Source organism: Plectrocnemia conspersa, unplaced genomic scaffold, assembly GCF_051122295.1.
Source record: "Plectrocnemia conspersa isolate PC_06_02 unplaced genomic scaffold, ASM5112229v1 ptg000014l, whole genome shotgun sequence".
NCBI lineage: Eukaryota > Metazoa > Arthropoda > Insecta > Trichoptera > Polycentropodidae > Plectrocnemia > Plectrocnemia conspersa.
The window spans coordinates 19,412,305-19,425,693 of record NW_028277178.1 but is presented as its reverse complement, the minus strand read 5'-3'; the positions used below and the strand labels follow the sequence as shown (position 1 = coordinate 19,425,693).

The 13,389-nt window shown below is 28.3% G+C and overlaps 1 protein-coding gene and 1 long non-coding RNA gene across 8 annotated transcripts in view; one reads left to right on the top strand and one right to left on the bottom strand.

Annotated features, from left to right (window-relative positions):
• The window catches only part of LOC148226434 (uncharacterized), a 236,011-nt gene that overhangs the window by 5,404 nt on the left and 217,218 nt on the right, over nucleotides 1-13,389 (bottom strand). The window lies entirely within an intron of this gene.
• The window catches only part of Elk (Eag-like K[+] channel), a 120,567-nt gene that overhangs the window by 85,084 nt on the left and 22,094 nt on the right, over nucleotides 1-13,389 (top strand). For 2 of the 6 annotated variants that reach the window (XM_088204504.1, XM_088204503.1), the window contains exons 3-5: nucleotides 259-492; nucleotides 4,474-4,611; nucleotides 8,739-8,983. In XM_088204504.1, coding sequence (XP_088060630.1) covers nucleotides 259-492; nucleotides 4,474-4,611; nucleotides 8,739-8,983 — 617 coding nt within the window. The remainder of the gene's footprint in view (nucleotides 1-258; nucleotides 493-4,473; nucleotides 4,612-8,738; nucleotides 8,984-13,389) is intronic. The other 4 variants (XM_088204508.1, XM_088204507.1, XM_088204506.1 and 1 more) reach the window with 2 other exon arrangements.

The following is a 13,389-nucleotide window of genomic DNA, read 5'->3' as shown; positions in this document are numbered from 1 at the left end:
ATTGTTATTTTTAATTTTTATTCATACTATTGACAAACAAGAAAACAATCCACAATATTCACTTAGATTTCATGATGGTGTAGGCTGATGTTATTTTTGCGAAAGGGACGTTTCGCTACTGTGCCATCATTAACAATACACTTTACTCTGCTTTAATTAACCATAGTATGTTTATATAAGCCGAAACTGTGTGTATCTTACCTGTTTACCTTTAATAAGACCGTTGATTTGATACATTTCATTTATGTTTGTTCGCAGATAGCAACTTCGTGCTTGGCAACGCGCAAGTGCCTACAGTGTATCCCATTGTTTACTGTTCCGATGGATTCTGCGAACTGACAGGGTTCTCGAGGGCCCAGATTATGCAGAAGGGTTGCGCCTGTAGATTTCTGTATGGATCTGACACCATGGAGGAGCACAAGACGCAGATCGAACTGTCCCTCGAGTCAAAGAACGAGCTCAAGCTAGAAGTTATATTCTATAAGAAAAATGGTACGTATAATTTCATTTTAGGCATCAACGGTTATTAAATCTACTATAAACGTCAAGGAAAATTGAAAACTTCCGTAGATCATAAATTATGTACGATGTGTATGCTGGCAGCTAACGGCGCCTTTAAATACACCGTCAGATTTTAAATGGGATTCGACGATAGATAAATATTAATTTAACACAAGGAAATTCACATGAAATTAATATTTAACTAGTGAGTAGATGTTTATAATGTTAAAAAATGCACTATTAAATTTATAAATAAATATTTAAAATACTCTTCATTTAACATGATTAAATACACTTATCAACTTTTTAGGGAGAAAGGTCGTTAAATTAAACGTCCCTTAAAGTGAAACACTAGAAATTATGGAGAATTCTTGAATTAAGTTTGTAGGATTAATTAGTTTTCCATTCACATTGTAAATATTGAATTTATCAAACAATACGTTTTAAAGTTATCTCCCTCTTATACCCTTAAACCAGGATTTCAATATTAGCGGAACTGTGGTTTTTCTATTATTAAATTGCGTAATAATATATTAAAAATTATTTAAAATTATAATGTAGTTCACCGTAATGTTAATTGTATCAGGTAATCCGAGATTTTAGTGTCGTTTTATTAAAAAAAAAATATTTTTTTTAAATACTAATTTTAATTTATTTAAATTACTTATGTTCGATATTTTTTAAAGATTTTTTATGCAAAGATATTAAACAAATCAGAATATAATATAAGCAAAAAATATTTGCAATATAACCAAAATAGTTCCATATATTTGAAGCTTCCGAAAGACATAATCTTATATATAATATCTGTAAAATTATATTGTTGTGCTTTATATAAAAACAACATTATGTTATTTTTAATGCCAGTTAATCTCAAAAAATAGTTCTTCTCTCATACTTACCTACATTCACATCATGGAATTAGTTTATTATACTTATTATCAGAACCAGAAAAAAACAATGATTCTGGACCTCATGACAAAAATGTCATTTTAAATATTTTTTGAATAAATAATAGTAGGTACGAGTTAACCTTTATATGCTACAAATAAATACAAAAATTAGCCACCGTTGCGACATATTTTCTGAAATCATATTTTGTGCGAAATATTTTAATTAGGCATTAAAAATATCTAGTCATAATATTTTCCTGATGATGTGTTTTCTTTGCTGCTCAGTGTTGCCATATAGTGGATTTATAGTGGAAAACGCTCGATTATCAAGCGTTTATATTAAGACTTAAAAAAATATAAAATGAAAAATTTATAGAAAAATATCATAAGTGAGAATCAAATAAAGAACATATAAACCGAATTTTGACCAATAGTAGAACGCAAAAAACAATTATCCTTTCTCAGAAGTCAAAAATCCACGTCAAAAGCAATAAAATCGTGCCGTCGCCGTCGCAGTGGGAACGCTCGTTACCGAGCGTTCCCACTGCGACGGCGCCGACACGATTTTATTGCTTTTGACGTGAATTTTTGCCTTCTGAGAAGTGATAATTGTTTTTGCGCTCTTCTATTGACCAAGATTCGGTTTGAAAATACTTTTATCAGCTTTTTTATATTAGAAGGCCATAGTAATGTCGATAAGGATCACTAATATATTTTTAAAACATAGTGTAGTATCGAAATGCAGACAAACTGTGGAGCAATATGTGAGATTCGATGTCTGTCTGTACTTATTTTTCCGCTTATTTTCTCCTGAGAGTAAATATATATGTTACTACATATAGAAAAGTTAAAATCATATAATTTTACTAGCACCTGTCAGATAATTTATATTTTCATTGGTAAAAATATATATCTACTGATGAAAATGTATTCGATATGAATTTATCTTTTTCGTTTCTAATTACTTCGATCATTCAGATTTAAAACACATTCTTCCACCTTATCGTCTCTTTTATGCTGCTTAACAAATTGAAATTTAGTTTATTATTACACTTTGAAACACGTCATAATTAGGAGTTAAATTTTGTTCAGAATAAGCGCAGAAAAAAAATACAAATTAGATAGACCAGTTGATTAAAATAACGCACTACTATTTATTTATTTTAAATTAATAAAGTAAAAGTTCTTTATTATTAATTTATTTTGTTCTTAGCCTATACACTTTAAATAACTTTAGATAAGTTAAAAACTATATATTATATAGATTAGTAAAAATGCTTGGGTACGCGTTTATTTCAGTTAACATTACATTAAAACAGTTTCGGAATTAAAAATGTTTGATATGAATTTATATACTGTTGGATTGTTTGAACCTTTGCTTTGCATTGGGAAAGTTTATTTTAATCTAAATTTAATTATTGTAAGATTTTTTTATGATATGATCAAGCACATCACATTGCTTCTAGACGGCAAAATATACTAGCGATCATTTGTAGATTATAAATTGTTTATGCGATCAATTGACGCGGCAGTAAACCGCTAGTGATTAATTGCTGGCGGTGAATTACGGGCGTTAAACTTTCTTCAAAGTTTATGGAAAAAGATTTGAATACAATAGTTTTATGTTGTGTTAATTTATGATATTTAATGATTTTAGCTATAAGCAAAAAAAAATTATTCGAATAATATTTTGACAGAATTTTGTTGTGGCACACACTGCTTTACTTCGGATCTAAATGTTCTTTATTCATACTATATCATCTGCATTGATTTGGCGATTTGATTAGTATTAAGTGTTTTAATAGTAATAAGGGGAAAGTGGTTTTCATGCAATGAGATTGAAAAATATTTTTATAGCACTGCAACCGAAAACTTTTGACTGTTTAAAAACGGTCGGTTATCTCAAAACAATCAATTCTTCGTTATTTGTACCGTAATATAGGTTTTAAATTCATAATGCTAGTTTGTGGTCTTAATGTCTTATGGCAGTCAATGTGTTTTTATGTAATTTTCTTTTTAAAAGAAGGATAATTTTCAATTCACTTTCTAAAAATCAAAATATTTTTAAGAGCATTTTACTAATTAACGCGTGGCTGTTACAGCGAATCTCAGCGAAATGGTTAAGTCTTATCTACAAAACCCCAAACGAGCTTTATAAATAATTTTCGGCTTCAACTTGAAGGCTTCGTTATATTAATCTTTATTACTTATTTCGCAAATTACGCGATACGCCAACGCAATTTCCAGACCGTAACCAATATATTTGTATTCGCTTAACAGGTGCAAACATTAGGCGAAATTATCGGTGTGTTACTACCAATTTGAAGTAGTTTTAGGAATTAGCTCGAAACCATAGACGGTGAATTAGGGAGAAATTTGAGTTGCGGCCCATTATTTAAATTCTATCAAGAGATACTGTTTCAAGTCCAAATTGGCGGAATAGCTGTAATTGTTAAACAATATTCTCGTGTTCGTATTGCGAAATACAAACAAATACATAAATATATGTCTTTATAAATATAATGTAAGATGTATTATACATCTTTAGAAGCCTTTACGAATTTTCAAAGAATTTGTTATACCAAGTTTTTGTTTTAATTTCAATGCGTGGTTAAGTAAAATTGTTTCTGTATAATTTTCATGACTGTTCAACGTCGAGATTTACTTATGAACTTTTAATATTTAAATCTATCTATAAAGTTGCAGTGATGCATGTGGTTATTTGATATAAAGCAGATATTTATAATGAAATAAAATTTAACAGTAAAGCTGAATTGCTTTTTTATGTGCATCCATCAGGATAAATTTATGTATACATACATTTTGTATGTATTTACAATTAATATACATTGGTTACTATAAGCTTGACGTGCTATAAATCAATATCATTATAACTATTTCCAGGTAATTTCCATTTAAAACATGCATCAAAACTGAAACAATATTTTATTATTTATGTTAGTCTTTAATATTATAAATTTATTAGAATGTTAAATCTTTTAATTTGAATAACGTCAATTTTATATCAAAACGATTTTCTCTCTCACCAATGATAGCTATCAATTATTTATGTTTACAGGAACGCCTTTTTGGTGCTTGCTGGATATTGTACCTATCAAAAATGAGAAAAGGGAAGTGGTATTGTTCCTTGCTTCCCACAAAGACATCACAAACACCAAAATGGCAGAAATGTCAACGACTGAAGATTTTGACAGTGGTAAGTCTAGCCTATAGCTTTTATCAATAAGTATGTGTGAGCCTGTGTGCAAATGAAATGAGCACAAAACAATCAATGTATATTACACAAGTAGTTTTTAGTGCTCATCTCATATTGAGTTTATATATTATATATACATGTATATACATACATATGTCTTGATTGTTGATTGCTTGCTAGCTATAAATCCCACCCAGCTTGATTAAAAATGTGTTTTATTTTTAATCCTTGATTTGATAATCTTATCGAATACGTATGTATATATTTAATATATCAGGGATATTCTTTTACATATTTAATGTTACAAACGTAGTTTAAGAAAATCGTTATTGGGGTCGACAAAAGTGAAAAATGTAGAAAAAGACTCATTTCTAACATTTTTTTCTTATCGACTTTCGCCTTAATTTTTCGCGAAATATATACGCGGTTGATGGGTTTCCGAGAGTGAACTTATCGTAAAAGCACCATAAGGTAGATTGCTTTTCGAGTGGGTAAAAGGAAATACTTTTAAACAACAGATTCCGTTTCGATAAATAAAAAAAAGTTGTTTGTTAAGTGCTAGTCTTTAACATATTTAATGATCATGTTTTGCTTTATAAGCATAGATAAGATAGTATATAGTTTATTTTATAATATATGATATTTATTTATATTTTTTATGTCCGTATATGTGTGTGTGTGGTAATACATGTGCATATGCAATGTCGTTCGAATAAACCCAGATCCAAAACAACCCCCACAAAAGCAGTTTTCAAATTAAAAATAAAAACTCAAATCTCGTTTTTGTAATTAAAATACATATTGTCATGCTGTTGTCAATAAAAAAAATGAGATTTGTATATTGAAAACTGCTCAAACAAAGCATGAGTCACCTATATAACCTGCACGCTGTGTTTGTTGGTCTCTCGTCAGTTCGTCAAGTTTTATTACTAATGTCAGTTTTTTGTTTGTTTTTAAAGTATATTATATTAATTTAATATACGTATATAAATAAGCATAGATGTAATATCATTATATGAACATGTCCGTATAGTAAAATAAATAATAGACGGGCATGCCAGCTGAATGACACATTAGTTTATGGCCCTTCCGCATATCAAACCGGTGATGCCAGACAATAAATATTATTTCACCCAGAACTTAGATGTTTTATGTTTATTTTTTGTTATATTATATCACATATATAGCACTGTAAAATATCAATAGATTAGATAGAAAATCTAATTATTATAAAATTTATTTAATCGTCAACTAAAACATGCCAAGCTTGAGTCAAAAGTTTAGAAAGTTTTCGCCTTAAAAGCGATTCCTTATATAAGATAAAATATATCGACGGAAATTAAACTCTAAGATAACGTCTAATGATAATGCATTACATTTTTTCTTTATTTCAACGTCCGTGATTTTTTTTTATCAGTTTATGCTATATGCGACAAATATGAATGTTATCAATGTTATGTTATATTGTATATTATATAATATATATCTACGCTTATCGCTTGATGTTTATTGTGTATTATAAATGATATTGCTATTTAAATTATTGTTTATTTTAATATGAAACGATATTATAATATATAATGTAATATTTTATATATGACATGGGTCAGAGTAATATGTGCCTAAAATGTATGAGAAAAAATAATTTGAAATATTATTACGGTTGTGTATAATATATACATATAAAAAGGTTTATATTTAATAACATTTATTTATTATCAGTCTAATTGAATATATTTTTTATTTATCAAGATTTGTCTGAATTATAACATAAACTTGGATGTGTGGAAATATTTTGCCGTAGCAGAATTCCGAAAACTTATGAGAGCTTTTGAAATAAATTTTTGATCTTCTGTTAACAAGTTTATTTTATTTTCAGAAATTGCTTTTATTTCACGGAGCTGCCTTTAACATTGTTTTAAGAGATTTCTAAAGCACTAAGAAAATGTTTTTGTTGAATTCTTATGCCATCGTTTATCGTTGAAATAAATATTTTTATAAGGCAATGTAACTGACAGAATTACAATTCAATTTTAAAATTAATAAATATATATTTTAATAATTATCCAAAAATATTAAATTTATACAAAATTCGTAAAATTAAAATTTGGTCTCTATCATCGCATTAAAAATATATTTTAATAGTATTCTATAATATATTAGGTAATTCCGAAATAAATGTCGTTTTTTTAAATTTAATTTTTAACATTCAGTCGTATTTTAGCACGTATTTTTAATATCTGTGTTGATGCACATCTAGACTTTACACTTCGATATTAAAAAATATTGGGCCGCAAAATTTACAATGCCAGAATTTTTACTAAGTAAATAATTTGTACTAAATTGCATGTTATATGAATTTATTTTTAAAAAACTGCAACTTACAGCCACTCAAAACATTTGTAAAGTGGTAGGTGATTTATTAAATATCCGCAAATTTCAAATATGGTTCAATCAAATTTGAACGGAAAATTATAGTACTAGATGTGGGAGACCAGTAAAGATGGACGATGATGTCTTGGCTGCAGAAATGAAAGCAAATCCTACTTAATATATTTATCAGCTGGTGAAGAAACTAAATCAGTCCGTTCAATGTGATTTTTAAGTTGCATAAAAAAACGACATCAATTTCGGGATTATCTATTATTATGCCATAAACATTGTGTCAATTTGAGGTATAGATTTTTAAAGTAGAGAAATTATTTTTTTGTATGCAAATCAAAATTATTATCTTTAAATAAATTAAATATGTGCTTTAAACTATATAAAATAATTAATCATAAAAATATTTAAAAAAATATTGTTTCACAAGTAAGAATAAAATAAATATATACATATATATTTATATACATAAATTTACATAATTTAGATGAATTAATGAAAAGTTCATTACACAAATTTTATAGAATATTTGCTTTGTATTTTGGTAACCCTTTAAACGCAAGTGATTTATTTGTGTGTCGTCTTTTATTTCACTTATCTCTCATCTCTTTTTAAAAAAAGCTGAGTTCAGTATACGTCGCTCTACAATTATTTTTATAAATATATTAAATAATATTTTTAGTTTTTGTCAAAAAATCGCTAATTATGAAGTGAACCATCAAGTAACTCACTGGTGAGTCGCTGGCGTTTAAAGAGTTAAAGTTAGTGTTTTAAATATATAATTGGCAATATAAAAAAAACAAGATGTTATGTAGCATATATTATTGTACAATGTTACTTATATTAAATTGAAGAGAACAACATGCACGCTTGTTAATATTTGACAACATATGAAAAATATATTAATATGTTGTGGAAAATAAAAATACAAGAATATTATATTATATATTTTAGCAATGAAGGTAGTAAAATAAATTATCTTTTCTCGTATATATCTGAATCGTTGTTCTCTCATAAAGAAGTCGACTATCACTGATATTCTTTCGCCCTATAATATTACCATTTTAATGTTATAAAAAAACAGCAGAAAAAAACGCGAAACTTTCGTTTTAATGAAAAAAAAGTAAAATGACATATAAAACATATTAAATAGGCATATATGATTCTGATCCATTGATATGACACATAATAATGATAACATTTTAAGCGCATTGAATGCATATTTGGTAAAAACAGATCTAAAATTATTATTAATCTATTTATCGGTAAATATGCAAATACCAACGCTAATTCTACGGACCTCAACATTTATCAGCAAATTAGTTCATTCCTTTTATACCTGGTAAATATATAAATTATTGTACTATTCTTTAAAAAAATAAAAGAGGTTAGCGATGGCGTTTAAATATTTGCCATGAATAAGTTTTCACATTTAAATATAAGATCTGAGTTTATCAAGTTGCCTCTTCAGCCTTGAGAGTTGCCACGTTAAATCTGATGTTGTCACGCTTTCAATTGGTTATGACCACGATCGGTCACTCGCGGGATGATGAGTATTATTCATCCTGTAACTGTTTGGTTATGCTCGTGGCCTATTCTGAAGATAGCGTCAGATCTACACTGGCAACTCTATGTACATTCGCTCACTTTCGGTGCTTCGAAGGGTTTTCTTGTAAATTTTTCGATCATTTGAGGCTTGAGCTTGGTTGTCTGGCACACTATGTTTGTGGTTGTTTCTCTGACAGGGCCCGTGAGACCGTCGGCCGGGGTTGTGACTCTAGCTTTATCTCCCTTTGTCCCCGCAGCGGCGTTACTGGGCGCACGCTTCCGCGCTGACTCTACTTGCCTCCTTCCAGACCCGAATGGTGGCCTGGATCCGGAAGCACCGTCGTCGGCCAACATGGGCCGAAGACGATCCAGAGCCGTGCTCTACCAACTGTCCGGACACTACAAGCCAGACAAAATGAAAACTAAATTGAAGTTGAACAACGTGAGTAACGAGAGAGATGTGTGTTGAGGTGTTTAACTAGGCACACGGAGACAAGTGTTAAAACACGATATATAAACATACAGAAGTCCCCCCAATAACACGGCTATTTGGGTGCGTGTAGTTGGGGGACTAAAAATACTCATACATTTTTTTGCAATACGTACGTACGAATAAAACGCGTGTGGTGAGATTTTCTACATTTGGCTCGCTTACACATAAGGTAATGGGCATCCAGCTAGCACGTTCTCAATTTCCCGTGTTATTAGGGGGTCTACTTTATAGTATTTTTGAGTATTTCATTCGTAACAAAATAGCACATAAAGACAATTATTCATGTGTTGAAAATTCCCCACCATTTAATATCGTTTAACGCTTATGGTAAAAACAGATGTTTGTCGCAAATTTATGTAGAGCTCGTGTTACGTTTTTGTGTATGTTGTTTCAAGACGCAAAGATTGTAAAACGATCAATTCAACAGTTCAATAATTGTTTTTTTATGTATATCAAAATCGTTTCAAACATTGTTAGTTATTGTATGTTCCATCAATTTTGTTGAATTAATCTTAATTTGGTAGTATCTACTATGACCGAAATTATTAGAATTCGTTCTTTAAATAAAATAAAATGTAAAAAGGCCTATCCGTAATAATCCCTTACCGTTTATCTAAAAAACAGGCGTGCGTCGCAAATTTTATAGAGTTCGTATTACGTTTTTGTATTTGCTGTTTCAAGACTCAAATATTTTATTTCATTAAATTCTACAGTTCAATAATATATATTTATGTATATCAAATTCGTTCCAAACATTATTAGATATTGTATGTTCCATCAATTTTATTAAATTAATCTCAATTCTGGTGATAATCTTAATTCGGCCGTATCTACTATGACCGAAATTCTTAGAATTCGTTCGTTAAACGGAACAAAATGTTGAAAAGTCCCAATTTTATAATCATTAAAAATATATGTGCATCGCAATTTCTTGTGAAGCTCGTGTTACGTTTTCGTATTTATTGTTTCAAAACGCAAACATTTTATTTTAATGAATTCAATAATTCGATCGCGGTTAATTTATTTATAGTTATTTCATTTATATGCAAATCCACACAAAATAGATGCCGATACAGATCCAATCTTTATGTATATCAATTCGATAAAATTATTATTTTAAATGTTCCATAAATTTTGCTAAATTAATCCATTCGCAGCAAATCCTGATTCTGGTGATTTAAAAAAGCTGAAAAAAATTATGTAAAATAACAAATTAAGCATTTTTTTTTTGCCACCCTCGCTGATAAGTAATTTGCACAGCATTGTGTTATGCATATTCCACAAAATTAAAAATGTTTAATGTTTATGAAAATAATTAAAATAATTATTTTTCAATTGAATATTATTTTACATGCAATTAATAAAAACAATTGCACTAAGTAGTTAAATACATAAATATTAGTAAAAACCGAGAAAAAAAATACGTATATATACAAATATTTGAATACTTAATCTTTTTTAATTTATTAGAATTGTTGAAAACTACGAATAATTAAAAACCCTAGTGAAGTCCCTTTTTTGAAGCCCTGACCCCATGAACGCTCTCCGGAGAATGCATTAAAATGTCTTTAATGGGGACGGCCGGCCAAGGACGAAAGCATGGCGAATATCGGCGCACTGCGGTGCTGGATATTCGCCACGCTAGATGTTCTCCACGGGACATCCCAGGATTAACTGTCATGCATGATTTAAAACGCTTAATATCATTGACACCTGGTGAAGAACCTGTGTTTCTCGGAAACATTAAGAAACTTGTGAATTTCTTTTAGTCATAATATTTCCTTGTGAAAAGTAGCTTAAAACTTAGTTCCAAAAATCGTCGCTACAGCTTTATTTACTTTTATAGAAAAATATTATTACCTTGTATACTTTTTAGGAAGCCACAAAACGATTTTCTTGACTCAAACGTCATAAATGTTTCGGCACCCAATTCGTACATAATTTCCGATAGGCTTATATTTTATAAATAACAACGTTAGCTGCTCACTAAGTCTTTGCTATAAACAGAAACAAGTTGAGCATGATTTTTAGCAGCAGTTTCTCTTATGCGCAGAGAAGAAACGGTTCAAAACCTTGAATTTGCTAATATTGCTAATTGAAACTGTTACTTGTAAACGGTCTAACTGAGTAAAAATTGCTTTCATGTTTACTGACCTTGTAACTTTTCTTTTCTAATATCGCTCGTATCCGTATACAAAAAAATATCCATATATAACATACAGCAATATTATTCTCACATATCATAATCTAATGGGCCTGTTTGTACAAAATAAAATAGAGTTTATAAATATTTATGATTATAAAAACATGTAAATTATATTTTATACTGGTAACAAATATCTAAAAACTCTTTTTTTTATTTAATATGTAATTTTACTCAGGTGATTTTTATTATTTTCACATTCATTAATAAGTTAAAATATTTATATGCACCTGTATGATGAAAATGTATTTTTTATGTTTTATAAATATTAAAACATATATTTTAACTGCGTATAATTCATTCCATTGAAATCGGATTACAATCGCTTAAATAAAATAAACTTTTATGTTGCCTCATTAAGGCTTTTAATAATTTCTGCTAGTATATATTTGAGATTTTACTATCAGTATAATACTCCATAATATATAATAGAAATGTTAATAAGACTTACATAAACTAATTATGAGAGTGTTCTACTTGTCTCCGTATGCCCTCTGGAATATAAAATTATATTGACTCTTACAAAATCTAGATGCTTAAATCGTTTTGTATTATAATAAACTAAGGTTAACATTTTTATTTAGCAAAGCGAATATAACATTAGTAAAAAATTGTATTTACTATGAATCACATGGTCGTAAAAAATATTTTATCGACTATAAAAAAATGTGTAGATAATAATACAAATAGTATTTCTTTACAAAAATATAATTTTATAATTTAAGCTAGTAATTTATAGTAATAATTTAGAGCGAAATATGATAATGAATTATCATAGAATATTTTTATAAGAAACGTTTTACAAACATTAACGAAAACATACGAAAATTCAAACAGTGATTGTAAATCTAATGGTACTTTATATTAACGTGTAATTTTACCTTTAAATAGATGTATCGTTACTTTATAGTCATTGTTTTAAATCACAATATGTCTGCAATATTGCTATAAAAATAATGATCTTAATAAAGCTCAAAGCAGTTCTCTTTTGGTTTCTCTGCTTATTTATATAAACATTGAAGCGAATCAAATTATGGTAATGATCGTAGAATATGTGTACAGCAATCATTTGATATCGATATTATTTTTAATGTTAATAAACATTTCAAAGTAGTAGGTAAAAGAAAGACAATCAACAAAAACGAGTATGAACTATTTTAATATAATTCAACTTTAATATCTAAACCAAAATTCTATTGATATTGCACATTTTATCTTAATAAATATTTATGTTGGTTTTTTATATATATGTTATAAATAATAAATATTTATAAATGTAACAAATGGGGCTTAGGATTATTGTTAAGCAATGTGATTAGAAAAATATTTTCAATGCAATTTTTTACGTTATTAATTAGAATTAAAAAATGTAATAATATTTTGTGTTGATTTTAAGTAACTTAATTATATCTAAATCTGTTTTGTATCGTTTCCTCTTATTCTAAATCATTTTATCGTCACGCCTACATATCTTTTAATATCGATAAATGAATTAATTGCGTATATTTATGGCTATATATTTCGCCTTAATCTATGAATTAATTTAATTATTTACTTAAAGGATTTAAAGTTTTATATTTAGCATTTCCAATTAATACCGATACAAAAATATAATATATGAGAAATACAATTCTCCTATAGAATCCTGGATAATTTCCCGTAGAATAATAAGCCTCGTCAGCGGTTAAAGGCTTTGAGGATAGTCTTGTCGATGGTTAAATCTGTTTTAAAGTATTAATTGTGCTTACACCCTGCGTGATGCGCGGTTTTGTGGCAAATTTATGCCAAAGACAGTAAATGTAAAGGTAAGCTTAAAAATATAAAGCGGCAAACATCGTAAAACATAATAAAAAAGCTTCATATGTATGACACATTTATTTAAATTACGTATGCACATGATTATGTTCATACATTTAATTATAAAATATATGGAGATTATTATCATAAAAAATATATATAAATGGATTTGTGCGGCATATAAAGCCAGATCAAGTAATTTGTTTTGATTGTATTTAATCAGGCCAAACGAGAAAGCTCTTCACAATATAATATTAAGGGAAAATCGATCATGGGTTAATCTGGATTAGTGTAGCTGGATATAAAATATATAAAAAGATAGATTCAATACTGAATTTATTAGAACATGATATAA